Source organism: Mustela putorius, unplaced genomic scaffold (assembly GCF_011764305.1).
Source record: "Mustela putorius furo isolate JIRA1106 unplaced genomic scaffold, ASM1176430v1.1 tig00003846_pilon_pilon_pilon, whole genome shotgun sequence".
In the NCBI taxonomy this organism is placed as follows: Eukaryota; Metazoa; Chordata; class Mammalia; order Carnivora; family Mustelidae; genus Mustela; species Mustela putorius.
Genome location: NW_025421999.1, coordinates 18,435,821 through 18,463,541, shown reverse-complemented (window position 1 = coordinate 18,463,541; position 27,721 = coordinate 18,435,821). Strand labels below are relative to the sequence as shown.

Sequence of the window (27,721 nt, the reverse complement as noted above, 5' to 3'; positions counted from 1 at the left end):
GCCCTGCGCGGGGTGGGCGCGGACGCGGACGCTGGACTCGTGCGCGGTTCCGGGCGTCGCGATGAACATCGTGATAGAGTTCTTCGTGGTCACTTTCAAAGTGCTCTGGGCGTTCGTGCTGGCCGCGGCGCGCTGGCTGGTGCGGCCCAAGGAGAAGAGCGTGGCGGGCCAGGTGTGCCTCATCACGGGCGCCGGCAGCGGCCTGGGCCGCCTCTTCGCGCTCGAGTTCGCCCGGCGCGGGGCACTGCTGGTGCTCTGGGACATCAACACCCAGAGCAACGAGGAGACGGCGGGCATGGTGCGCCACATCTACCGCGACCTGGAGGCGGCCGACGCCGCGGCGCTGCAAGGTAACTCGGACCTGCGGGGGATCAAGCCTCTCCCCACCCCCCGAGGCGTCTCCGGGAGGGCCCGAAACCCCACTGTCTGGGTGAGCCCCTCTTGCAAGGAAGAGAAGCACCCCCTCGTCTCCTATGAGTGGAATTTGCCCCGTGAGAAAGGAACACGGTTACCTCTGTCTTAGAAGGGGGGGGGGGGAAGGTGTGCCGAACCCTTGTCTTCCCAGAGGTCCTGGGGGAAGAATGTCGGGCTTCCTAAACCCTCTGAGGATAGCGAAGGCAGAGCGAACTTGCTAGCACAGGTTTGAATTCTAAAGAAATGCCTCCCTCCGGTTTGCGATGGGGCAATGAAGTGTCTGGGAAGTTATTCTCAGACTCGACTGATGAACGTATCTATATTATTACCGTGGTCTGAATCGCCGAGGCTGGGGCAGCATTGATGATTTCACTATAAGTTTAGCCACAAGAAAATAATTAACATTGTTTCACCAGGGACAAGTAAGTGCTTTAGTTACATACTCAGCCTCATTGAAAGATAGCCTACCTTTCAAAGCGCTTGGAATATTTAAGCCTCATTGTAAATGTATTTCATGTTTTTGATAACCTCAGGAAATCTGCCTCACGGTTTATTTATTAAATAACCTGAATCTGAGATTTTTTTTTTTTTTAAGCCGAAGTGGAGACCATAACCAACCATAAATATTGGTCTAGGAAATTTGGTAATGGCTCTTACTCTTTGATAAAATTTTTCATTTCCAGATAAAACATTGAACTATACCGAGAAGATTAATTTGAGACACCACCCCTCCCCCATATCGATCATTTTTTTCACTAAAACTATTGGCACCTGCCTTTTAGGTTAGAAAATCAAAGGTCAAGAATGTTACATTTTCAACAGTGGTATGGAGAGGTAGCAAATACAGATTATTGTGCTCCCTGCTAAAACCTAAAAGAGAAAAGGTATTCAGAAACCAGGAAAGAGAATTTTGGTTTTTAAATTGAGATCTTATGTGGTAAAATTGCATATTTACCTGTAAGTTTCATTTATGTGAGGTGCTTCTTGGGAGATCTCAGCTATTCCAGTTAGAACAAACCAGTGACCTCCGTTCTTTCATGAGAAACTTTAGGTTCATTTCTTGGCTTTGGATGACTTCAGACTGTTAACTGCAGTTTTGATTTTTGAGCCTGAAGGAGAGTTTCCATTTTGAGTGTGCCGGTACTAAAAGAGTAAAAGCCGGTTCTGGCCACTGTTCCTCAAAAAAGAGGAGTGTGTAGTGTTTGTGTTTGGGAGGAGGGGGGTGTTACTCTCTGGGCTGAGATCAGTTTTTTCCAGGTGTCTTTAGCTCCAGGAAGCTGTTCCCATGAGGTCTGACTTGTATCGGGCTTGTCACAATTACATGATTTTCCCCTAAGCAAAGCTATCCGGTAAATTGCTGTAATTCCCAAAGACTTTTGGGGGAGGAAGGCAGCTGTAAGTTCAGTCATTGGCAAGCCTCAGGGTGTTAGAAATTTGAAGCTCACTGTAGTATTTTTGTTTTGTGTGATCTTTGTCCTACTGATTGCCATGTGACTCACATTTTGCACCCCCCACCCCCTTCTCTGTTCCATTTTCCCCCCTTCATTTGGACTTCTGAGGACAGCTGGAAATGGTGAGGAAGAAATTCTGCCCCACTGTAACTTGCAGGTTTTTACTTACACCTGTGATGTGGGAAAGAGGGAAAATGTCTACCTGACCGCAGAAAGGGTCCGCAAGGAGGTCGGCGAGGTCTCAGTCCTGGTCAATAATGCTGGAGTGGTCTCTGGGCATCACCTTCTGGAATGTCCCGATGAGCTCATTGAGAGAACCATGATGGTCAATTGCCACGCACACTTCTGGGTAAATATAAACATCCTTGTTTTTACTACTAGGCCCTCCTCAATGAGAAGGTTGGGAAGGAACAGACTTCAGTACCAGCCTGAAAGACACCTGTACTGTTTCACTGCAAAGCTGCTTTCTAATTCGTTATCTCCCCGTGGTGAATTACACTGCATTGCCAGTTACTATCAAATAATTATTTTCTACCCTATCCCATGCAGTCTTTCTGAAGAGGGTGAAGGACTGAACATTTTGAACTAGTTTTGAAAGATTGCCATAAAAATAACAAGAGGGAGCATAAAACCCTGGGTTTGTTTATTTTACTTTCTGTTGAGTTTGTAAAACATTGGTTGTTCTTATGAATTCCTGAAGTCAGAGTTTAGGCTTCCAAATTACTGCTCAGCCGCATTTTAGAAAGTGCCAGAGATTCTGAGATCAGCATTTGTGGTCCACTGGGAGTGGTCAGGCCACCCTAGCAGTCACTTAACATCCATTGACCATCCACAGGGTCTGTGGCCTTGTCCTGATAAAGTACATGTCAGAACTTTCTCAGCTTACAGGATGCCTCTCTTAGGAGAACAGAGGTCACCCTGCGAGGACCACAGAGTCCCTATATGAGGGACAGGAGGACTGTGAGAGGGAACAAGGGACTTAAACCATATCAGCTTCTAGCCATTGGAGCTCCTATAGCATCTAAGGATGAGGGGGAAGGAGGGCCTTCTTGCTCTGGGGACCTAACAAATCCCCGTTTTTTTACCTAAACTTCAGTAGTGGAAGGTGTGAAGCTCTCCCCTATAACTCTGCACTGTGGACCTTCTTTATTCTCTTTTTCCCCCCACAGTAATGCCCGTTTACTTTTGTAGACATGTAAGAGCCAATAAAGAAAGGGTAAGGAGATAGGAAATTTCGTTTTGTATTTTCTATAGGCGGATTAGCCTTCTAATGGAACACCACAAAGAACTGTTTCTTCTAAATAGGTCACATTAAACCTCCTTAATTTTTTAGCAACTGCCTACAAACTTAATCTGGCTTCAGAAGTACTTATTCAAATGTTGTTCCTTGAACATCAGACCATTTCTCGGATCCTGAAAGAAGCTTACTTTAATGTTTTATTTTAAAACATGATCTTTATTTAATTCATTTTCAAACCTCTAGAAATGAACACACACATGGTGTGAGCTAACTCATATGAATGCTTTAAATGAGTAAGGAGATTACCAAATGCAGTTTGGCGGGATTTAAGTGTGCTTGTGCACATGGGCGTGTGCATAGGTGTGAGAGAAAGAGTGTATGTGTGTGTGTGTGTTGTGTGCATTGGGGGTGGGGAACTGAATAAAAGTCCTTGCTGCCATGGGGTGCATAAGAACAAGTGGCAAGTGGCAAGGGGGTGGATCAGGTGAGTAAAGACCGGTAGAAATGAATAAACTTGGCATTATGGTTTATCAAGAATCTTACGTTTTTATAATTCTGAGTAAAACAACCACCATTTGAAATAAGACATATGTCACTTGCAGATGGACTTGTAGTTTTCAGAGTAGAATGGTAAAGATGAAGCGGCCTAAGAAACTCCAGTTGCTCTCGGTCAACTTGTCATCTTTAAATAGATACACAGCCATTGGTAGGCTGGCTAGTTGTGAACCGCCAATTCCAGGACTGTTCTTTTCCAATAACCTTTGATTGAGATGATCCTGGGTTTCTGAACTGTAAACTTTTACCTATACTGTGCTCTAAAGTTTAGTCATCTTGCTTGCTTTCTCTGTATGATTATTTTGCCAGATAATAAAATTTCAAACATAACCACACTTTTAAATCTGCAGTTAAATACCTCAAGAGGAAAGCAGCCTCTCTTTGCTAGACATTCTGTAAAATGAGAGCTAATTGAGAGTGTGTTAAACACAGAAAATCCATAGCTTTGGCCTTGAAAATGCACATCAATTGATAAACTGTGCCTTAACATTAGACTACTTTCTAACCTAAGGAGAAAATTGAATCAAATCTCCAATAGAAGAAGGATTGTGGAATTGAACCCATATACTAAGGAGGAACATACCACCTTCCCAGAGTCCTTACTTTGCTTTGAGATGTTGCTTAAGTACAGAATTTAGGGAGTTCTTGGAAGCCTTGACGGTAATGACGTCACTTCATATTAAAATATGGGAGGCTCCTGAATTCTCCAGCTGTTTTTCCCCTAAGCATCTAAACTTAAGAATTTATTTTCAATATTGAGTCAGAAAATTCATTTTAGAGTTGGAATTTCTGACTTCTTGCCGAGCCTTATAAACCCTTTAAGAAATTGAGATCTAGCAACTAAAATTTAGAAGAAGGCTTACTATAATTTTTACAGTGATTTGGCAGGGGGTGGCAGTGGGGGGTGTTAGATGATGTAAGAGCTACCTGAATTCAGCTTCCCTTCCAGTAGTCCTCTTAGGCAAAAATGTCTGACAACTGTCTGAAGATATATTAGCATGTGCTGTTTTCCTTCCAAAGAAAATAACCAGTGTGTCTTTTTACTGTATCTGGGTGGGGAGAAGAAGTTGCCCCATACATTTTATTTTAAAAGTAGATCAGCTGAGCAGAGAGTCGTTTGGTCATTTGAACGATTAGTCTTGAGCCAGACTTGTAAGTAGCAGTTGCTGTCTGTTTTCATAAAATACTGAATGGTGTGTTGATCCTGACCCAGCGTTAAAGTCCTATGCAATGAGATAGAAAACCGTGTGGACTTCCACTGAAAAGCTGTGGGCCCCCTACTTAAAATCGCTTCTACTACTGCCTCTGCCTTCAAGACCTTCTTCCTCCATTCCGGTACATTTTAAGGCCTAGCACAAGTTCTTAATACAATCTTCCCTCCCCATTCCAGCCCTTTTCCTGGCATTTTCTAATATTAGAGCTGCAAGGATCCTTAGAGATCATCGAGTCCATCCCGTGTTTTCTGATGAAGCTGCAGTTAAATGGCTTGTCTAAAGCTTTCTCTCTTCTTGCCATTAATGTCTTGCAGCATCTGTTCATTCTCACCCTTTGTGGCATAGTATGTGCTCTTTGGTTTATTTATTTATTTATTTATGCATCGTGCCCTGAAATTCCAAAATAGATGGCAAACTGTCTGAGGGCAGTTTGTTCTGTCCTTCCTGTTTGTTTTCCTCTGCTCAGAATAGGACTCCACTCCTACAAGTCAATGAACATGCAGTAAATGAGTATTCAATAGGCTAGACTTCTGTTTAAAAATTCAGAAGATCACCTACTCGGGATGCTCACGGGGGCCTGTCTGCTGAAATTTCGAAAGGTAAGCCTTATGGTGGACTGACTAATGCTGTGCAAGATTGAGGAGACCTCAAAATGGGGCTGGCTCACATTCATAATGGTTTGTATCTCCTTTTGTTTTGCTACATAACTTTTCCACTCTCCCTGCCCCACCCGGGTGCTCACATTTACTACAGTATATTAAATCTGCTCGTGGGTGCCAGGCTAGCAACTTGAGAAGGCTGGTGTTGATAACCCAGTTGGAAACAAGCTCAAATTGAATATGTGGCAACCATTCCTACCTGTAATTCCCTTCTTGGTTCTGAACCTCATACGGTTTATTTCCCTGCACATTGAGAGTTTTTGCTGTGCTCGGCATTATCCTACCCAGCCCTCTGGTCTGCTGTGATGCTCCCACTTCCAGGATTCTTCTATCACCAGCAGTTCTCCTAGGAACCTTCTCTTGGTCGCCCGTTAAGAAGTGATAGGTTTGGGGTAGACTCCAGTCAGTATAATCTGTTGTGCAATATTTTCATCAGGGTCAGTGCAAGACCAAGGAGAACATGTGCAACACAATGCACTTAATGTTGCCATAATCCTAGCAACAATTCACTTAGGCCCTTTCTGTGGCTCCATGGGATACGAAAGCTGGAAAATACCTTGCTCATCTCCTGTGAAACACGGCAAGTCGGCCTCCATACAGGAATTGCAAGCCTGTATTTTCTTCAGAACATGAATATTGCTTCACTTGTTATTTTTTAAGAGGAGTAGAATCTTAGCCTGCCATTTTTACAAGACAGAGTTTATCTGTAGATCATTTTTGGCCCAAGAGCTGCACTTGGCCTTTATACGTGAGCAGCAAATTGATCTCTGATTAACCAAAAGGGGGAAGCAAAAGCATTTAACTCAGGCCTTTTATGTTCTGAAGAAATTTTGCATGGTAAAGGGCTAAATCTGTCAAATAGCAAGTCGGTAATTTACTTCTATTGATATGGTAGTCAGACAAGATAATTGGTAGTTAATTAATAGACCACTTAACTTAAAAGGTTTCACAGTTTTAAAATACTAATTACTGAATTAGGCATTTATCTATATCCAAATGTCTAAAGTCTATTTAGTTAAAATCCATCCAGGAAAAGTAAAAGCCCACCAGCTAGATCTGAGTAATGTAGCACTTAAAGACATTAGTGCTATGGTAGTACCTAATATCTCATGAATGGTCCCTAATCATTCATGTTTAAGTTTCTATTTGATTTACTGGTTTTTAATCTCAAGTGCTGTATTGTTCTCTGGTTAGAGAAACCTAGTTTTTTGTTCGAGGTCTCTTAGATTTAGAATTTTTAAAAAATCATTTCTAAAGTATTCATATAAAACTCTTTGGCCAGTTCTTCTTCCTTCAAACCATAATTTTAAGAATTGTTATACAATATATTTTATAAAGTAGTATTTTCCTATCTTAAGGTAGCTACTAAGAAGTTGGAGTTCATGGCCAGTTTTTAAGTCTGTACTAGAACTGGCTTCTGTTGCTAAATAAATATCATAAGCTTAAAAATCAAATGTTTGAGCTTCAGAAAGACTTTTTATTTCAACTGAACTGTAAATTGACATGGGGTAAGCATACTTTATCTTATTAATTCTTGTGGTCCCATTTAAAAACATCTCTCAGGTAGCAATCACTTGGATACTTGGGACTGTATCCCTAACATATTCCTATCCCTAACATTTCATAGCCTTGCTTCCTAATACAAAATAAGATCACGTGCCCCTTAAGCCTCGAGTTTCTATATTTGGTATGTTATGTGGTAGGCCCAAATTGCTTCTATTGCTGCTAGAAATCAACATCTGTGGTGTGTTCAAATGTCACTTTACATAACTGGTATGAGCAGGGCACCATCCTATAAAAATCCTTGCAGCATCTTTGATGTGTGTTCGAATCTGTGTCCAGATACGTCAGTGGTTTAGAAAACCACTACATGGTTTTCACTTGCTAAGTGACCAAGATCATATGAAGAAACGGCAGTGCCCCCCCTCGTTGCCAGTGTGCAGCTTGATCTTTCTACAGAATGTGATCCTATTAACCATCTCTTAAATTCCAGTTTTTAGTTTCCACGATAAGCCCACTTTCTCCTGCTTCTCTTCTGTCTTCCCAAGGCCTCCTGGCCCCCCTACTTCTGAGATGTAATGACTAGTATTACATACTCAAACCTCTTCTCACTTTGTAACTCTAGCGGAGTAATCTGTTTATTTCAGTAGCTTCATCTAATTTCTGAGACAGTTCCCAAGTTCACACAGCTGTTTTGGCTGTTCCCCTCATTCCTAAAATCAATAAGTCTCAAAACTGAACTAACTCCTTTTGCCTCTTCTTTAGTCCCCTGGTCTGGCCAGGGCCAGGTTTGGGAACATCAGCAGTATCTTTAATTCTCCATCCTGCCCACATTCATGGGTCCTGACTCTTCTGTTGCTGCCATGTGCTTTGATCTCCTCCTTCCCAGTCCTGTGTCCTCCCCTGTGCTTCCGTTGCCTCTTGTCTGGACTTTGGAAAGAGTGTCTGAACTTCTTTCCCTGTTCCCAGATTTTGCTCTTCAACCTATGATTATCTAAGCAGACTCGAATTTGCTATGTGTGTGCTTAAGGACTATGCTGACAAGAACCTACTCCAAACCTTTGGGTGACTGTATTGTTCACAGCATGAAGTCCAGGCTCATTAACATGGCAGCTTAGATCTTCTAAAGCTGATTTCCACCTGCCTTCCAAATTCATCACCTATTATGTCTCCTGATCAGCCCTAAACTCCTGCTGGGCTAGACACCCTGTGCCCCTGAGGGAGCCCTGTGCACTCAGCTGTTCCGCCATCTGAGACCTGTCTTACTGGGAGACAAAAGCAGATGAATAGTTTAAACAAAAAGTATTACTCCTTCTGGGAAGGAAAAAAATATTCAAAATACTTTCATGTTGACTTAATAGTATCTTCACAGATTAAAGAGGCGGTCCTTGTAGAGTAGTTTAAGTCCTGGTTCAAGGAATGGCCCACTCTTGCTTGCTTATGTGCTATTTATCTCTATTTCTTGAAGCAAATTTGATGTTTGGTCTTTTCTCCCTTGTTATTTCTATATCTAGGACTTCATCCATTATCTGTAGATAACGTAGTAGAAATTAATCTATAGGACACGTCAAAGTAGAAGGCGTTATTTAACCTGGGCTAACACTGATTAGCTTTTTCAGAAAGGCTGAATGGAGGAATGTTCCCTGGGTGGGGCCCTCAGCCATTTATTGCAGGATTGGGTCACAGGGCCTAGAGAAGAGCTACAAGCCCATGGCCAAACACGTAACTGCTCTCATTCTCTGCCCTTAGGTTTGTTTTCACCCTAGCCATTTTCGGATTTTTAAGATCTTTGGCAAATTCTAGTGAATTGACTTTAGTTAACTTGAAGTTTAATAATCTCATTTGGGACTTAGAATAATTTTTTGAAGTAGGAAACCCCTTGTATGTTGACTAGCTAAAATTTAAATTAAAAAAAAATGTAGGAACACCCCCCCTTTTATTAAGCTCCTTTAGTTAAGGAATATTAATAACAGACTCATCTAAGCTTTCTGTTCTGTTTCTTTCAGAAACTAAAATTAAGCCTCATTCAATTATGATAAGTAGCCAGTTTGCCTCCATTTAATCCAGATACCGGCCTATATGGACAGATGTGTAGATGACATGTTTATTTGCTTGTTTTAGAATGCCCAATGAATAATAAGGCTCGTGACTCTGTGCAGTTATAGCCAACAGGCTGAAAAAAGCCCTTTTGAGCCACACTGTTAAGTCCCAAATACCCAGGATGTTTTTGGAACCCCAAATTGTACTATGCTGAATTTCCACTAGGGGGTGTCCCGACAGGGTGGATTTGTATCTTATTTCCTTCTGCACTCATAAGCAGTAATTTTCCTAAGATAAAGGGCCTTTTGTAGCTAATCTTTGGAGTATGACAAACTCTGATAGTCCTTAAAAAACAGGGAACTACTCCCTGTATCAACTGAATGAGTTAAATCCAATGTTTTGAGCCTGGAACTCTGGGGATCAGATTAAAGTGTGTTAATCTCTCTCGGTTTAATTAGTGATTTTTTTTTTTTTTTTAATCTTAGAAGTTTTTAATCTTAGGAGTTAGCTATTCACAGAACTAACCCTTTTTTATAGTTTCTGTTAACTGACCTAAGAAGTTCCTTTTAGGCTGCGACCTCTTTTGTAAGCATAATGGGAAATTAACCCAGAGGATGGAATCTTGTAATTCTTTCTTTGAAAATACCAAGTGGACAGGTAGAGCATACAGCCAATCGTGTGGTAGGGCAGCCTTAGCGAAGTTCCCTGTGTTGTGACCTAACACTGTTAAGATACCGCTGAGCAGAGTAAAGGTTGTCAGAGCATGGCCTTGGGATTTAATCACGATTACCCTGACACATTTGGCCAGCCAGTCAGTCCCCGTCCGCCTGGGTTTGCAGGCTTACACCATCCCAGCACTGGAGGGTATGCCTTTAAACACGAGGAATGCTAACACCGTTTACTTGATCTTACCCAGCATGGCCCTTTCTTGAATTCCTTTTTCTTTTTACTTTATTTGTCAATTCTCTTAAAAACTCAAGTTCACACCTGTCAGGGACCATTTTCCTAAATGCTCTGAAACTAAAATTAAGTGAACCACGGGGAAAAATTGAATATCCCCTCATAATGATCATAAAACTTTCAACACTGCAGCAAATGCTGCTAGAATATTTAACAAGTGAGGGCAATTACTGCCGCAACCTTGAGTGCTGTCAAATTAGCCCAACTGACAAGCCACTTACAATGAGTTCACATTCGGAAACAAAACATTACTTGGTCTGTGAAACTTTCAAGGATCAAAAAAAGTTATGTGTGAAAGATGGCAACTGTGTTAATGTTTTAAAGGTTGTTTTTTGTTGTCATTGTGTGGTTTTGTTTTTGTTTTGTTTTTGTTTTTGTTTTTTTGGTTGTAGGCTTTTTTGTTTATTGGTTTGGGGAAACTGTAGTGTTTCTCATTTGCTACTTGCATAAAATGTGAATTTCTTGCCTTTCTTTCAAATAGCTTGGTACTGGAATCTTTAAATATTAACAAGGTTCAGCTCCTTGGTGTTATTCTAAACAATGGGGCTCAAAATAACACTTCCCAAATCAGTGTAACTGGGAAAATATTTGTGGTGTAACTTATGTAAGCACATGGGTATTTTGAGGACAAGTGAAACTTAAAATTCAAAGCCTGAATTTTCCCACCTGCAAATTGCACTTAACGTACTGCCCCCTACTGATTTCTCAAGGATTTTTAAAAATGGGATAGTTCTACAGTCTCTTGGAAAAAAGAAATACCAGGTCAAATAAATTATCTTAAAATAGTTCTGTACCAGCTTTTAGTATTATGTCTGCCAGACTTTTCTCTGCCAAGCGTTATTAATTTATCTTTTTAAAATCACTGTTGTCTACTCCTAGTGAAAGAGGACTAAAGGAGGGATTAGAGAAGAGGTGTCACGGAAAGCGTTTTTGTTTCCCAGCATCGTCTAGGATTCTGGGTGAAAGGGGTCGGGGCAGCTGAAGCAGATGCTCAGCACTATGGTTTTTGAGGCCACTTCTGGTGGTCAGGTAGTGGGTTTCTGCCGGAAGCGTGGTCTGGTGCTGCCTGGAGGGCAGGGAGGCCTGGGAGCCATACAAAAGAAGAACCAGGAATTGCAGGAACTTGAAGAAACAACATAACCAAAAATAGATAGCACTTATAACCAAAAGAGCCTATAAATATATGCTTAATGAGCCTGGAGTGCATTTACCAGTACTTTTATATAGCACTTAAATTTTACAGACCCTTTCATAAACACTCTTCTCTCATTTGAGCCTCAAAGCAACTCTGAATTAAGTAGAGCCATTATCCCCATTTTTATGGATGAGGAAACAAATGAGAGAGGTTATAGGAATTGCCTAAGGTCACCCCTGGGGAAAGAAGAAGCTAGGATTCAGTCCCTCATCCTAGGACTTTAGTTTAGAATCTCTACAAATACTCACCCGAGCTACTTGTTGAAAGCTAGTAGATTTTCTTGTGAGTCACTTGTGCTTTTGCCCTTTGGTATAATGAAAGAATCTACCTTCAAATGTTGATTTTTTTTTTTTTTAACTAGCATAGTTCATTTAACAATGACTAATGGACCCTAGCTTCAGAAAGTTTGCTCTATAAATTATACAAGAATGTGAAATTCTAGACCAAAGAACCAATACTACACTAGAATTTTATTACTAAAGGCCAGTTCAAGTGTTTTTCTGTGCTATTTCTGTAATTTTCCATGGTTCACATCTGAGATGGTTACTTCATTGAGATGACTGTAGGATATTCTTGGTCACTTAGCTTCCTTGCTTTTCCTAATTCACATGTCAGCACTGAGAAGCTGGACACAAAAAGTAGTGAATAAACACAGCACTTCAACAAGATTTGGCTGCGCAAATTTCTATTAACACTTGGTGCCAAAATGTCAGTAACAGGATGGTTTTAGTTTTTTGGTTTTTGTTGTGATTTTTTTTAAAGCTTATCTCCTAGAAAATGTAAAAGCTTTATTCTGTTACATAATAATCTTAAGGGATTAGAATTCCAGAAAACTCCATAAGCTTTGCATTTTAGAAATGCTAATCACGGATTTTCAAAATGAGGCAGTTTTGCCCAGTTGATGGCATCCAGACTTACAACCCAAGCATCTGATTTGTAAAGGGCTAATTTTTTTCCTAGGTGTGATTTCCTCACAGGCTTACCAAAGCATGAAATTTTCAGAAAGTTAAATGAGAAAAACGAAACAGGTAAAGGCTGAAAGACCTTGTCTTGAAAGCCGAGCCTTCAAAACCTCTGTGGATGTGGGGAGAGGACTTTGACGCCTTCTCTGTCTGTGTTTGTGAGCTTGTTCTAATGGCTATGGGGGTGACTTAGTCCCTTTACACTGTTGGAACAGAATGCCAGACACTGGGTGCGTTACTGACAAGAGAAATTTATGTCTCACTATTCTGGAGGTTGGAAGTTCCAGAAGATGAGGGTGCCAAGCAGATTCGGTCTCTAGGGAGGACCTACTTGGTTGGTAGACAGCTGTCTGCTGAAACCTCACACGGCAGAAGGGGTGAGGGATCTCTCTGGGGCAAAGAGCGCTGATCCCATTCCTGAGGGCTCCCAAAGGCCCCCCCCTTCTAACACCATCACAATGAGCATTAGATTTCAACATGAATTGTGGCGACACAAGCATTCAAATGACAGCAGAGGGCCTTGCTGGTGCTGAAAATGGATCCACGGCAAATACACAGAGAAGCCGTCTGTAAATGCTCTCATAGTTGTCTGTAGAAGGCTCTGGGCAAGCTTGTTTGGTTTGAACCAACCTTATCTTAAAAACATTGTTGGTGAAACGGTGTGGGGAGTGAAGAGTGGGGCTTCCCAGCCTCTGATATCCTGGTTCAGAGAACACCGGTAGGCTAAAGGGTAGTGAAATCTTGCAGTTTTGCTGAGCTTCTAGGAGAAATTGATCTGAAGCCACTTGAGGTTTAAAGTGGATTCCCCAGGTCACCCTAGAACCTTGTACTCAGCCTGCATTTCAGGGCAGTGGTGACAGCAGCAGCACCTGGCAGGCTACACGTTAGGGAAGCGGAGTCTCAGGCCCCCTCCCAGACCTACTGGATCAAAATCTGTATTTGATTCCAGATCCCAGGTGGTTCTCTGGCACATCACATTTTGAAGAGGAACTGGTCTTGAATGTGCATTTTCCTTTCCACTTTCTCAGTATTCTCCTTCCTGCGGCCTTCTTGTTTTTCTTTCCTGAGCTAATCAGCCCTTTAGGAATCTCGTAGACAAGAAAAATGCCAGACCACACACTCTGTTCCAATCCTAGTCTATGTTTATTTATTTATTTATTTTGTTTGGATTCCGGTCCAGTGTCAAAAAAGGAAGGGTACAGGTGCTAGCTTGCTCACCATTCCCCTTGGTGACTGTGCCCGGAATGGAGTTTCCAAAGCCATAAGCATCATGAAAGAAAGTCAAGACCTTTCAGGGAAGAGATACATTCTTCCCACCCAGGAAGTGAGTTACCACCTTGCCTATTGTGTATACCCCTTCCTCCACTCCTGGCCCTGGGGTATCATTGGCTTCCAGTGTTGACTGACGGAGAGCATGGTGTCTCATCCACTTGTGATACCTAAGGGGAAGTCTTCCTTTATAGTTTTCACAATTTAATAATGTTTTAGGTGGGTTAGCCAGAATTGTGATTGACAAGTGATTACTGCTGTCTTTTAATCCACTTTAGTCTTCTTCTCCGAATCAGCAATTATTACCCTTTTAAGATATTTCTTAATTTCGTTGTGGAGTGGTAGTTCAAAGGCATGAACATATAACCTAAAGCTGATGGGCTTTTGAGCCCAAATTTAAGTTGTGAAGTTTTTTTAAAAAGCCCAGGATGCTTTCCAAACCTAGAAAAATAATCATTACATTACAAGAACTTAGAAAAGTTCTTACAAAACAAGAACTAAAGCTTAGAAAAAATCATCACTGGACTGTATGGAACTTGATTTGCTACCGTGCATTTCTTTCAGAGGTTCACAAAGCTTTCTCTTTAACAGTGCCTGATACAATATAGGTACCCCTTAGACTCCTATATAATGAGTAAATTCTGTGTTGCTACCATGCAAGCTTAAGAATAAAATAAGTTTTCAGGAGTAACCTCTTGATTATATCTTTATCTTTATATTTCATTTAGGTAAAGATTTTAGTTTTTTAAAGACTCCGCAGTAAGCAAACGAGGAAGCGAGGGAGAAGTTACTCTATTTAGACATATGAAATACAAAGGATGTTGGAAGGTGATCCTGAGGACATTGTTGGGTAAAGCTGTTGGAATGGGGGCAGGAGGGACAAAGGAGTCCTGCCCCTTCGGATAGCCTGAGCAGTGGCCGAGCCTGTGTGCAGTGTTTATGCCTCACGGAAGCGGTTACTAGTCACTGGAGCAGAACCGAAGCCTCTGCCCTTTGGAAGATCTGTCTTTATTACAGTTTCTGAGATGTGATTTGAGTCTGGGGCAAAGCAAAGGGATTAATGACAAAGTGTTGTTTAGCAGACTATTTGGCTGCAATTTTATGGGTTATTTCATTATTCTATAAAGCATTATTAAATAGGGAAAGGACCCTGAGCTTGAAGGAGATCATGGAACACTACTTTGATCATCTAGGACTCAGCCAGGGGGAGGGTCCAGGAAAATAGCACTTCAAAAACTGTGTTCAGCATTCAGTTTCCTTCAACATTCTGAGCTTCTGTGAACTCAAATGAAACACAGAAAAACGATTATTTTGCAGAGAATATGTAATTTCATTAATATGTAAGAGGCATAAATTCAAGTTACATTATTTTAAGAGGCACAGTCATGACATCATATAAATGTTTAATGAACAGATTTTTACTGCTCACCAGCTGCTGGCCTCTGTACTAATGGAACTGACACCTTGCTGAGTCATTTATGAGAGTCTTATGCAAGGTACACCACAGTGTTACAACTTGTATTTCCAATGCGTGGTAGGAATCTAAGAAAGAATTATTGGACATAAGTCGTCGTAACATTTTTGAACAAATGGAGAACCTCCTCTTTTTGTCTCACAGATGAGTTAAAAATCAGGACTCAAAGAGGTCAAGTAACAAGGATGGACAGTTGATTGGCAGCTGGGACCATGTGGTTTTTGGACTCCAAAAACCAGTGTCCTTTCCAGACAGATTGAGTTTTAAGTCACCTCCTTTCCAGTATTTCTGCATAGCAAACTCTAAAACGCAAGGGAATGTTGGTGTCTGAGTGGCTGCCTTGGGCTAGATTCATCCTGTGCTTTAGCAGTGGGAAGGCAAGTTAATAAAGCATTTATTTTTGCTGAATAACTAATGGTGTCATCATCTAGGTGTTCATTTGAAAAGCCTCACTCTTTTATTAGCTTCTTGGTTGCGGGGCAACTGGAGGAGTGTACTAGTGCATGTGTGTTAAGCATTAACTGCTGATGCCTTCAAATGTTAAACTAATCCCTGTAGCCTCAAAATAATAGAAGCATGGTAGATGTCACATTGGTAAGAACTCGGGAGCTAGGACACACTCTTTAGTTTCTTCTAGGTGACTAAAGACAGAGTGGTGTGTGTCAAGCTGCTAAGAGACTTTGATGAACATTTTGTGAAGTCTGAGGGAGCAGTTCCAGGCTTTACTGTCTTGGGGGCTCTGTTGCATGATTTGTTGGGAGAATTTTCCGTCTCTACAAACACACCCAACTAGGAGAAAAGGGGAAAAAGCTGTCATTCAGTTCCATGAATTTCCGAATTTGTGCTGTCAAACCCAACTAAAATACTTCAAGTCAGTATCTTGTTAGCATGTATAGATTTAGTTTTTAATTCCTAATTAAAGATAATTTTATAGTGAAAAATTTTAACTATCACGTTCTGGCATCAAAGTGAAATTTCTTAAATTTGACAGTCAGTGTGTTTACTAAGCAGATAACCTTTAGATCTACAGAATTAGGAGTATTTATTTAGCCATACGTTCCTTTCCCGGGATAGCTTGTGGGGGTATGTCACCATTTTACCATCTTTAAACATGCTAGCGATTTCTCCTCCTCACCTTTTTGACACCGTTCTCTGTATTTGCACAGCTCCTTCGACAGTTTGTACTAAATTAAATCCCAGTTTTCCAGGAGCAGTGACTTAGTGTTCAGAGAAGAGTGCCACCAGATGTCATTTTAGCCTTGTAAATAAGCAGTATGTTCCTTTGTGATTCTATAAAGATAAGTTACTCTGGTAGCAACGGAGGCAGAAGGAGCAAAACACCAACTAGAATTGTTGGACCACCTGGAGAGGTGCTAAGAGGATGTCCAGTTATATGTTCTTTGTTCAGTGGAGTCTTAATTGTTGTTTTCGGTTTGGGGTTTTTTCCCTCAAATTGTTTATATACTACTGTTATTTGGAGATTCTGAAAATCCTTATACATCAGAAAACAATTATGTATGTGCTGATGGTGTTAATCCTTTTCCCATCATAATGTGATTTCTGGCCCTCCTTAGAAACCAAAATCACCTGTTTCTTGGGTGTTCAAATGAGAGAGAAACATTTTTAAAGGATTCTTTTTAAAAGATGGCTTTTCTGGAATTGACCAGAAGACAGTTATGCAAACACACAACAATACAGTATGTGGCCTTTTTCTTCAAGAAATTAACATGGCTTTTTCGTGTGTCCATTAACGTGGAATCACTTACAAATACAGAGAACACATTCAGGGTGTTTTAGCTACACCTTTAAAGTGTCATCAGTCTTGAACATTTCAAAAGCCAGACTTTGCCGGATACCACATTTCTTCACATTCTCTTTTGTTTAACTTTCGGCTAATTAGCCCTGACAGTGCAGCTGCAGGCCCTGCATCCCAGTGTGTCATTAAGAGCACAGAGAATGATCTGGGGGTTTACAACTGTTGGAAGTTAATTTGGCGTAAACCTAACATTCAAAGATTTCTCGAGATAGAACATGTCATGTCTATGTCCAGTCACACTTCTGTTTCAGAAATTCTTGTTTATATTATAAATATGACCTTTACAGTTATCTTTCAAAGTGCCCAGGGCTTTGAAGAGGAACCCTGAGGAGCTATAGTGACATTAGACTTAAGTATGTTTCATAAGAACATCAGGGTCCTTGACAATGTCCTTCCCCCACTCCTTCTTTTTTTCTATTTAGTCACATAGCAACCCTGTCAGCTGGTGGCCGATTATGGTATTGGAGTCTTGTGATAAAATTACTCGTGGGTGTGCAAAGGTCCATCTCCACACTTTTTAGCCAGAGTTCATTATTGAGATGTTCTCTTTTTCCAGATAAAATGATCCCTAGGTCCATTCCAACTTCAAATTCTCCCACTGGCCATACCAGTTAGTGCATATGGGTTGCTGACTCTGAGATCAAGAGTCAGCCGTCTCTTCCTGAAGAAGAACTACAAGGCTTCCTCTGTTTCACAGACATTTGAACAAAAAGACATAGCGATGGAGTACTTCTCTGGCTCAGGTTAAGCATCTAACTAACCTTGCCAGCCACCAAACTCCATACTTTAGACATCCTTGTACTAAGTGGTCACTTATGATCCAAGTAATCCTTCCTTATAGTGGGGACGACACAGCAGTCCAGGTGTTCAGTCAGCGATCTTGAGTTTCCTCTTTCAGATTCACTAATGGCGGCACACGCGAGGATTTATACTTAAGCCATTTGGGTGTACTCTCAGATTTGCCCTTGATGTTCCTTTAATGACTCTTTGAGACAAAGTTAAAGATCATGAACCTTAGCTTGAACTGACTGGTGTCATGGCAACTAACACTTCACCTTTCACTGGTCCCCATCTCGTACATGTTACAATATTTGTGCGCATTAATAATTCATTGCAAAGTGCCAGATTTCTTTGTGCTGTCAAACTGTGTCAGGGACAGAATATGCTGTATCTCAGATGTCATCTACCAGACTGTTGAGGGCAAGAGTAATTAGAAAAGAAAACTAGTCAGGTTACTTGGGAAGATTCCTGAAAATATGATGCTTTCTAGCCACTCATTTACAGCATTTTCCCTGTAAAGTAAGGGATAGAATTAGTGTTGATCAAAGTTTATTTGGTAATGTGCCGCAGACATTAGGCAGGACTTGGGCTGTGGAAATAAGGCACGAACAGTAATTGCTTGCCTCCATTCGGGCAGCAAAGGAAAATGATTAACAGCCTTCGTGCTCAGTCACATGGATCAGGCTCCAGCATGAGCCCTGAAACCCCAAGTTTAAAAAAACAAACAAACAAACAAAAAAACCAATGGTCCTGATGTGAATGCTCTTATCCCAGGCTTGCCTTTGCCTGGCACATGGGAGCTGAGTGTTTGAGCCCAGCCTTGGAAGACGAGTCTGGGTTCCCTGCCTGACCCTGGCCTTGGATAGCTTTTTTCACCTCCCAATTTCCTGAACCTTGTTGGTTGTGCTCAACATTGATAGCAGTTGTTGTGATTGTAGTATTAGACCTATGATCGGTATGCTTCCTAAATGAAGAAAATAGGCCTTTGTCTTAGGATGGAGAAAATGCAAGGAGACATTGGATTTAATTTGTACAGCAGGCTGTGTTTGTCCCTGATTATGCACAGAAATCACATATTTTAAACTAGACACTGACCTGCCACCTTTTTTTTTTTTTAATTCTTCCTCTCTGCAGAAAGCTTTATATTAAAGCAAACCTGTGTCACAGTCTACTAGTTACTCAAAGTGAAGCATATTTCGCTGAAAAATGTTTACAACCCACAGTTGGGGAAGATTTTGGTCACTTAGCCATATTTAGATTCTTTTTTTTTTTTTTTAAAGATTTTATTTATTTATTTGTCAGGCATAGAGGGAGAGCGAGCGAGTGAGCACAGGCAGACAGAGGCAGAGGGAGAAGCAGGCTCCCTGCCGAGCAAGGAGCCCGATGCAGGACTCGATCCCAGGATGCTGGGATCATGACCTGAGCCGAAGGCAGCCGCTTAACCAACTGAGCCACACAGGCGTCCCCATATTTAGATTCTTTTGTTTCTCTTTTTCTTTCTAATACAAAACCAGTAGCTTGAATGTCCCTCCAGACTACTTGGAAGGAGAGCAAGGGGGTGAGGAAAGCAAGCCCAAGTCACAGTTTTTAGAACACGCAGCCAGAGCACCCTGTGCATAAACTAGAGCTCTTATACTGGATACACTGATTTAACAGGGTTCAGTGCTGGGAAGTGTGAATTCTGCATAGAGACAGTCACAAAACCAGCTCCCATTCTAGCCATCATTGCTTGGCCACATCATTAAACAGTACCTGCATGTAATAGATGTTCAAGAAATAATCGCTGAAGGAGGAAGTTAATACCACAGACTAATTTCAGGACAAGGGGAGGGGTCATTAATCAGTTTCAGAACCATGCAACAAATTAAACTTAAAAAACAGCTAGGAACTTGTTAATCTTCTATCACCTACCTTTATGTGGTGCTGGGGATCTGGATTAGTCATTTAGCACCTGCAGGCAACAGCATTGCACAGGAGTCGGGGTGGGGGGCGAGGTCATTAGTGCCAGTCCGCTCGGGTGTCCGTGTGTTTCCAGCCAGGGCCAGCCGCCAGCTAGAGCGAATGTTCACTGGCGATGTGAACAAACAGGGTCAGGGATTAAGCAGCAAATTCTTACCGGTGTTGTATATTGTGTGTAATTTCTTAGGATTTAATATTGAGACTCCTCACTTAAGAACTTAACAGTAGGATCCTTTGTACTAAATCTATCCCTGTCTTCCAAGACTAGGCAAACTTTGAATACTGAGAAATGCTCTCTGAGTCGCATCACGAACACATTTTATATTTTTCTAACTAATCTGGGAACAATCATAACCAGCTACTTAAAAGAAGCCTTACAGACTTGGTTACTTAAAGATATGTTTTGTTATTTAGATTGGAATGTATATCTTTCTTTATGATATTACCTTATTGCAGTTCTGTGATATGATAGCCATATATAAGCCGGAGAGCCAAAAATTGAACATATAAGCAGTCACCCGAAGGGCCAGGTGTTGCCTTTTTCGGCTACCAAGCACACCAAAATAATAATTACTCTTCCTAACTACCCTAACCATTCCCACTTACTGCTGCAAAGAAGTAAAATCCGGCTGAACGTGTGTCTCTCTTCCATCCAGCAGCAAGCCCGGTCTCTGAAGTTCACAGGAACATTGTTCACATTCACTCCTCCACTGTCCCCATCACAGGGCGATAGTTCTCCCACGATCTTTGAAAGAAGAATCAGTGTCCTCCAGCTTAGTCTGAGGCAGCCAGGCAAATACATCTAAAACAATCAAAATATCTCAAAACATGGAATTGTATGTTACAGGGAACGGTCCTGACCATATGTCTTAAAGAAATACAAACAAAGTCAAGGTGGTGCAGAATGATATAAAGGCTCCACACCTTCAGTAGAGAATTATTTGGAAGCTCTTGTGACATATGCATGTTGAAAAGCGCAGGAGGCTTTGTAAACATGTGATTAATATTATACTTCAAATTACGTGGGAAGTAGATTGTCAGAGAGGAGATGAGTTCACAGGTAAAACCTGGTGGGTGAGAATAAGTGTGCTCTGGGGGACCACAGTGAGGGAACCCAGACAAAGGGTATGAGTTGGGGTGGGGGGGGTCATTGCATGATGGTCAGGAGTCAGACTGTGGAAGACCTTGGGATACTTCGCAGCCATTCATCTGGCATCTGTGTGCATCATGGATTGGAATGCAGAGAAACTTCAAAAGAAATGGAATGACTGTTTTTGATCTTGTACGTGCAAAAGTTATTGTAACAAATTAGATATTTATGCAAAAATTCAGTGATCCCTCAGGAAATCCTCAGAAAAGGGTATGCAAGTCTCCTTTAAGTCCACTGTGTATTGTTTGGGTTCTTTTAACTTCATAAATCATGGGGAAGCTGTGTTGGCAGTGGGATATAACTCAACAGTAGACAGATTGCTCTTTGCTGCTTTCTTTTAAGAAGCAGGTTATAAAACTGTTGGGAGCCTGGTAGAGTAGTTAATAGATCATCTTAAGCAATTTGAAGTAATTTTTTTTTTTTTTTTTAAATACAGCCTTGTGTCTTGAAGGCAAAAGAGCCAGAGGGGGAAGAAAGAGTTTAGTGAATAAGAAATCAGTACCTGGGTCTATTGCCTTGTAAGTGTCACGTGCTTAGCTACACTGAGTGGCGGGTCACCTGCTTCTGTGGACAAGTCACTGCCCTGTAAGCCCCCCAGGGGAATGTGGTCATTTAGAATGCTGTAAGCTCCTGTCGGGTTAGCACAGGACACATTTCTCATGATGAGCATCCTGTACTTTTATCTTGCATTTTTACATCCTGAAATACTTTACCTCCTGCTAGTGCGCTTTGGTGAAGCTTTGGATGCTGGAAGATGATGCTGGAAGATCTCTTCATTCGCAGGTCCCTTCCTGTTTAGACCTAGCTGTAAGGTAGACATTAATGCAAGGCACTTAATCCCGGGTAAGCTGGAGGTCCCTCACAGCCGGTGAGATAGCTGTGTTAAAGTGTCAGGAGCATGAAAAGATCCCTGACCTGGGAGTAGTTTAGATTAGCAGATAACTATCACTTGAAAGGTGATAAAGAGCCTTCGACTGATGGCTTTCTTTTCATCTCTGGCGCTTGTCCCCAAAAGCTCTTGTGTTACAAGTCTGGTTGGTCACGGCTTCTAATAGGCCTGCCACACCGATGATACGGTGTTATGCTAACCAGACACTCAGAGGATCTACTCTTTTAGTAAATGTATAAGATCTTGAAACAAGTCGGAAAATGTACCATTATGTGGGTAAAACTGATTTTATCATGTGGCTAGAACATAGCGTAGGATTGGTTTGTAAATGAAATTCACAGTGTCTGTTCTAATCCTTGACTCTACTCTTCTTTCAGACCACAAAGGCTTTCCTTCCTACCATGCTGGAGATTAATCATGGTCATATTGTGACAGTTGCAAGTTCCTTGGGATTGTTCAGTACTGCCGGAGTTGAGGTTTGTGAGATATAAAGCATTTCCTTCAGTCAGTCGGTGTATCTCGTGATGTGTACACCGAAATCCTCCAAAGAGTACTGCCGCCCACACGTTCGTGAAAGCACTCTGTTCCACCTGTGTGCCGTGTGTGGAATGTTAGTAACCAGGGCCAGCTGTTGGGAGTGCACCTCTAGTATCTTCCGCCATAAAATCACTTACCCTAGCTTGACAGCCACAGCAGCAGGAAAAGTAGGTGGACTGGCCCTCGCTATGCCCCATTTTCATTAGCAGTTTTGCTTGATGGTCGTGGGGAGGCACAGGGTCAAGAATGAAACCGTGGAGGGCAGTGGCAGTGCCCTGGGAAACAGACACGTGAGGCCAGAGCTTGACATCCTGTTTGGGTCGACTTGCCAAAAGCGAACTGTTTGTATCCATTCATCAGAGGAGATGGTTATGGCAGATGTGAGGTGTCTGGCTTTGTTAAGTTTGCAGAACTGGGCTTAATCAACCCCATTCTTCACCATATTCCAAAAATAAGGTGTTTGTATGTGTATCGTTCTGTTTGTCCTCTGGTGCCTCCAGCATAAAACTGAAAACCTCATCCCCATGCAAATACACAAAAGGACACAGACTAAATGGCTTCCACATTCTGCATTTCCATTCCTACATCTAAGGTGGGGTAAGGGATAAGAACTTTCTGTACCATGTGTTCTTAGACTAAAGTCTGGCTTACGTTTACAAGGTGTACTTACCATTTCCATTTTCACTTTACCCTAAAGAGAAAACTGGATCCTAGCAACCTATAACCTAAGCTAGGTTCACCTTTGCTCTCCTGGCGTTAATTAGACAAACTGGATTTTCATTCTCCTTTACTGAACAAGAGACCATTTGTAAATTTTCCAGACACTTCAAAGTGAACCTCTCTCCATTTTTAGCTCCCGCTTGTTAGCTTTTATAGAATTCCTTTGTGGTAACTTCCCCAAAGTAATATGATACTCGGTCGATGTGGCAAAAAGTGTTTGTCTGTTTCTGCTGTTGCTTTGAAAATATTATTTCTGCACTGAACCACATCAGATATCTGTCTTTGAAAATGCTTTCCTTTTCTTTGCTTAGTCACCTGTAACCTTCTGTATCAAACATGTAACCAGAGTACTAGGATCAGGGAAGCTCTGGTTTGGTCAGTGTGGTGTGGGATCTGTGCACATACTTAGTGTTTCTGTTCTCTCTCTAACTCAGGATTATTGTGCCAGTAAATTTGGAGTGGTGGGTTTTCACGAATCCCTGAGCCATGAGTTAAAGGCTGCTGAAAAGGATGGAATTAAAACAACGTTGGTTTGCCCTTACCTTGTAGACACGGGCATGTTCCGAGGCTGCCGAATCAGGTAAGTAAAAACCTGTCTTATTACTGATAAACTTTTTTTGAAGCGCTTTTTTTCCCATCTTGGAGGAATATGTGGAATTAGACCTTGCATCTTAACTATCATTTGACAACTAAACCTGTTAATTCATTGGTCAAGGTTTGTAAAATTCAGGTAAATAAGATTAACAAGCGAGGTTCTGATACCGCACTGATACTAACGCGAGGAAGTCAGTCTAGAAGCATCAGACAGGAAGTGGCCTCTCTGTACCTTCAAAGGAGGAAACATAAATACCCCGGGGTCTCCCTTGGAAGCTACTTCCTTAGGAGTTATTTTGTTTCTTTGGTATTGGTGTTGGTAAATGAATGTGACTTTGATTTGGATATGAAACAATGTGACTATCACAAAAGAGTAAGCCTTTCTTCTAAAAAGACCTTTGAATATTGCCCTCCAGATTTGGGAGCTTTCTTTTTGCAGAGTATACGTAGGCAGATTCACTTATTAAAAGAATGAGAAGAACTATTTCGATTTACTAAAAACAAAATAAAATACCCACACACTTTGAAAGGAGGCATGTGGGAATATAAATGTCAGGCCACGTCTGACTTGAACTAGCAGAGTAAACAAAACCACGAATCGTTAAAAGGATACTTGTAAAGACATGCTTACTTTGAGATTCTTTGCTTGGATGAGTTTGAACGGCAAGGGAAGATAACCGAACCAGTTCCCCGTTGTTCAGGGCCATTCTGAACACATCCCGAAGCTGGCCACGCTGTAAAGTAGGTGGAGCTTGATTTGAGTTATTCCATTGTCCGGCTGACTCTACGTCTGGACTGGGAATGGACTCGAGCTCTGCCTCTTTTCCCGAGCATGCAGACGTGTGTGTGTGTGTGTGTGTGTGTGTGTGTTTCTTTCATCTCATATACTTAGGAACCAATTGCCTAGGGTCTAAGGAGCCCTGTTTCCTATTTAGCTGTTTCCTATTTAGCATCATGGCAGGTGTCCAAAGCTGTGGTGGGACAATGGAAAGTGAAAGGCATAAATTATACTATTAGGTTATGTCAGTGTGTCGTGTAATGAATTCAGCTGAAGGTAGGATTGTCTATATACTCTTCATTTCAGAGACCCCTGAGAGAAAATGCCTTGGTTTTCCCTCTTAGGGCATCCAGGAAAGTATACAGCTGACTTATTTCACTCAGAAAATTTATGCCAGTGTTACACACCATCATTCTAACAACGCTTAGCACTAAAAGTTTGGCGTTGTGTTTGGGTTTACTGTTTGTTATGCCAAATGTCCTCTTCTTTTCTATTAAAAAAAATAGAGGGGCGCCTGGGTGGCTCAGTGGGTTAAAGCCTCTGCCTTTGGCTCGGATCATGATCTTAGGGTCCTGGGATCGAGCCCCACATCAGGCTCTCTGCTTGGTGGGGAGTCTGCTTCCCTTCCTCTCTCTCTGCCTGCTTCTCTGCCTACTTGTGATCGCTGTCTGGCAAATAAATAAATAAAATCTTTAAAAAATAATAATAATAAATAAAATAATAGAAAAATAATGTGAAATACATTTTTAAAACATTATCTCACTTTACAGAAGAGCAGACCAATTTTGCTTTTTTTTTTTTAACCTGTTTTCTAGACAATGCAAATAAAATATATTCAGAGTAGGAAAATTTGGAAAATACAGAAAAAACACAATGCAGGGAACACAATGGGTCTGGGATCCTGACACTTAGATAACCTCGCTGGTAATGGTTGGATGTCTATTCCTGCTTTGTCTTCCCTGAGTCTTCCCTGCTTTGTGTTAATTCTTCATTTCATTTTGTGACTATTTAACTTTCAGGAAAGAAATTGAGCCTTTTCTGCCCCCGCTGAAGCCTGATTACTGTGTGAAGCAGGCCATGAAGGCCATCCTCACGGACCAGCCCATGATCTGCACCCCCCGCCTCATGTACATCGTGACTTTCATGAAGAGGTAACTGTGCGGGTTCCCTCCTGGGTTGGGCCTTCCCCAGGACCTACCGCCAGCCAGTGCGCACTTTGCTAACAGACCCCTTTCTCGTTTCAGCATCCTCCCTTTTGAAGCAGTTGTGTGCATGTATCGGTTCCTAGGAGCAGACAAGTGTATGTACCCGTTCATTGCTCAGAGAAAACAAGCCACAAACAATAATGAAGCGAAAAATGGCATCTGAGGATCTTTTTTGTACGGAATATCGTTTCTATCAGAAGACGATCCAGGTGTTTCAGTCCGACACACATCAGCATTACTGACAGTCTCTGGATTCTAAACCCACGTCGACTTTTTTTTTTTTAATCAACTTTAAAAAATAAATAAATGAAGTGCAAATTAACCGACTAGAAGACTTGGAAACAGGATCAGCAGAAGTGAGCTTATGTTGTTGCCAACAGGGTCCTTTGAGGCAGAACCCTGAAACCTGTCCTATCTTTTAGACAAGCACTGTGTGACATCTCCAGGCTACCATTATTTTTCTTAAAGAGCAGAAAGCCTAGAGATGGGAATGACAGTGTGTTTCACCTGTGTGGTTGTTGTTTTTTTTTTTTTTTAATATCCGTAGAGTTTATTAATTCTTGTAATTAAACTCTAGCCAATTGACACCCTTGCGACTTCAAGGACTGCTAGTGCTATATTTTCTCATGTTTTCTAAGTTTCAGTTTTGCAAAGCCCATGGGGCTACTTGTGGTGTTTGTGTGTACAGCTCTTTTAAAAAAGGAATTTTGAAATCTCCATCAATTTGAAGTAAATGATGTTTGATTATTACAGTAACGGGATCAGGTCTCTTTCCTAAAGTCATAAGGACTAAAGTGTTAGCCGAATTTTTAATTTTGTCTCTGAAATCTTTCCTTAAAGCTCTATTTCTCTGGAGACCTACTTATCCACAAAGGTCATACATTTTCTACCTGTGAATTTTGCTGCATACAGAAAGTGCCCTTTCCTCAGGAAGTTGCTGTGTTTCATTTCTTTGAATGGACTTTTATCTAGAATACATAGCAGCTCTGCAAAGGAACAGTTTCTAAAAATGGGAACTTCTGCATTAAAAAAAAGGTCCCCATTTTTGTGCCAACTATGATTAGTGAGGGGGAAAAATCATATTCTGTGGAGTACGTATTGGAAGGGTGTAAAGATTCTTTTGAAAGTTATTCACATTGTAGAACAGCAATTGACATTTTTACAGTATTTTTTTGTAAAGCAAACTATTTTGTGCCTTGAATTTGGTAAATGTGTATTAGTGAAATGTTGTTAAAGTGGACTTCTACCTCTGTATCTAAATGTATACCATCCACTTGTAAATTACTATAAACTATTATGTGATTGCTTTTTTTTTTTTTTAGAATGTCTTGTTTAAATAGCAACCAATGTTTAAGGCTATTAAAATAAGCCATCTTTTACTAATTAATTGGGAAGTTTTATAAAGGACTGATTAAATTTAAAGAGTTAACTTACATGCCACTGACTGTGTGATTATTAGTGATCAGCAATATTCTAGAGAAAATCATTACATTCCTATCAGACCTTAAAGAAAAAAACTGTTTGAATGGGATAATGTTCAGGAACAGCCATTAACAATTAGGGTGCCATACACTCAAATTTCCTTTGTTACCTTACACTTTGATGAGATACTTTATCAGGGGCTTATTAACTCTGAAAGTGTGAAAATAGCATCTCATTACCTCTGTGAGTTTGCACCACAGATCAGATCAGCACTGTAATCACTTAACGGGAAAGTCCTGCTCACTGTGAATGTCCCCGACGCTGGTCTTAAGGAATCACTTCATTTATGTTTGAATTTCTCTAAAAAGAGAAATGATAACCAAGCCTGAGGCTATTATAATAATTGAGGCACTGGCTGCCTCTTAATTTTCAACTGGGGATTGAAAGTTTTGAAGCAGTGCTTCCTAACACTGTGGGGTGGAGAGACCCTTCTTATCCAAGTTTATCCGGTTCCGCCTCCCAGTCAGCCCAGAGCACACTCAGACCATCAGAGAAATCTGTGCTACTTTCACGACTCATTTATTGATCTTAAGACTAAGGAAGGTCTTCTTTACATTTAATGTTATTCTCACCCATTATAATTTAAGCCTCTTTCTATTTTCGTTCGGTACTGACCTTATAATCTTGTCCATCTCCAAGTTCAATAAACTGATGCATTGAACTTTCTTGTATAACTCATCAATTCCCTAGCCCCAGCCTAGTTGAATTAGTTCTGTGGCTCCCCCTTGAATACTGTCCAAATTCTCTTTCCTGCCTTTAGCTGTGGAGTTGGAAGAGTTAGCGCGTGTTTAGAACTGCAAGATTCCTATGTGTTGTATCTATTCAGCCCAGTACCACATTCTTTTTTTTTTTTTTTAAGATTTTATTTATTTATCTGA

At 41.2% G+C, this 27,721-nt stretch overlaps 1 protein-coding gene across 1 annotated transcript; it reads left to right on the top strand.

Moving 5' to 3' along the window:
• Nucleotides 1-56: 56 nt before the first annotated feature.
• On the top strand, nt 57-27,504 carry RDH10 (retinol dehydrogenase 10). The gene is made up of 6 exons (XM_004762356.2): nt 57-350; nt 1,979-2,214; nt 21,905-22,003; nt 23,219-23,364; nt 25,176-25,307; nt 25,401-27,504. Exons 1-6 carry the CDS (start codon nt 62-64, stop codon nt 25,522-25,524), a joined length of 1,026 nt encoding a protein of 341 aa, XP_004762413.1. The 5' UTR covers nt 57-61; the 3' UTR covers nt 25,525-27,504.
• Nucleotides 27,505-27,721: the final 217 nt, after the last annotated feature.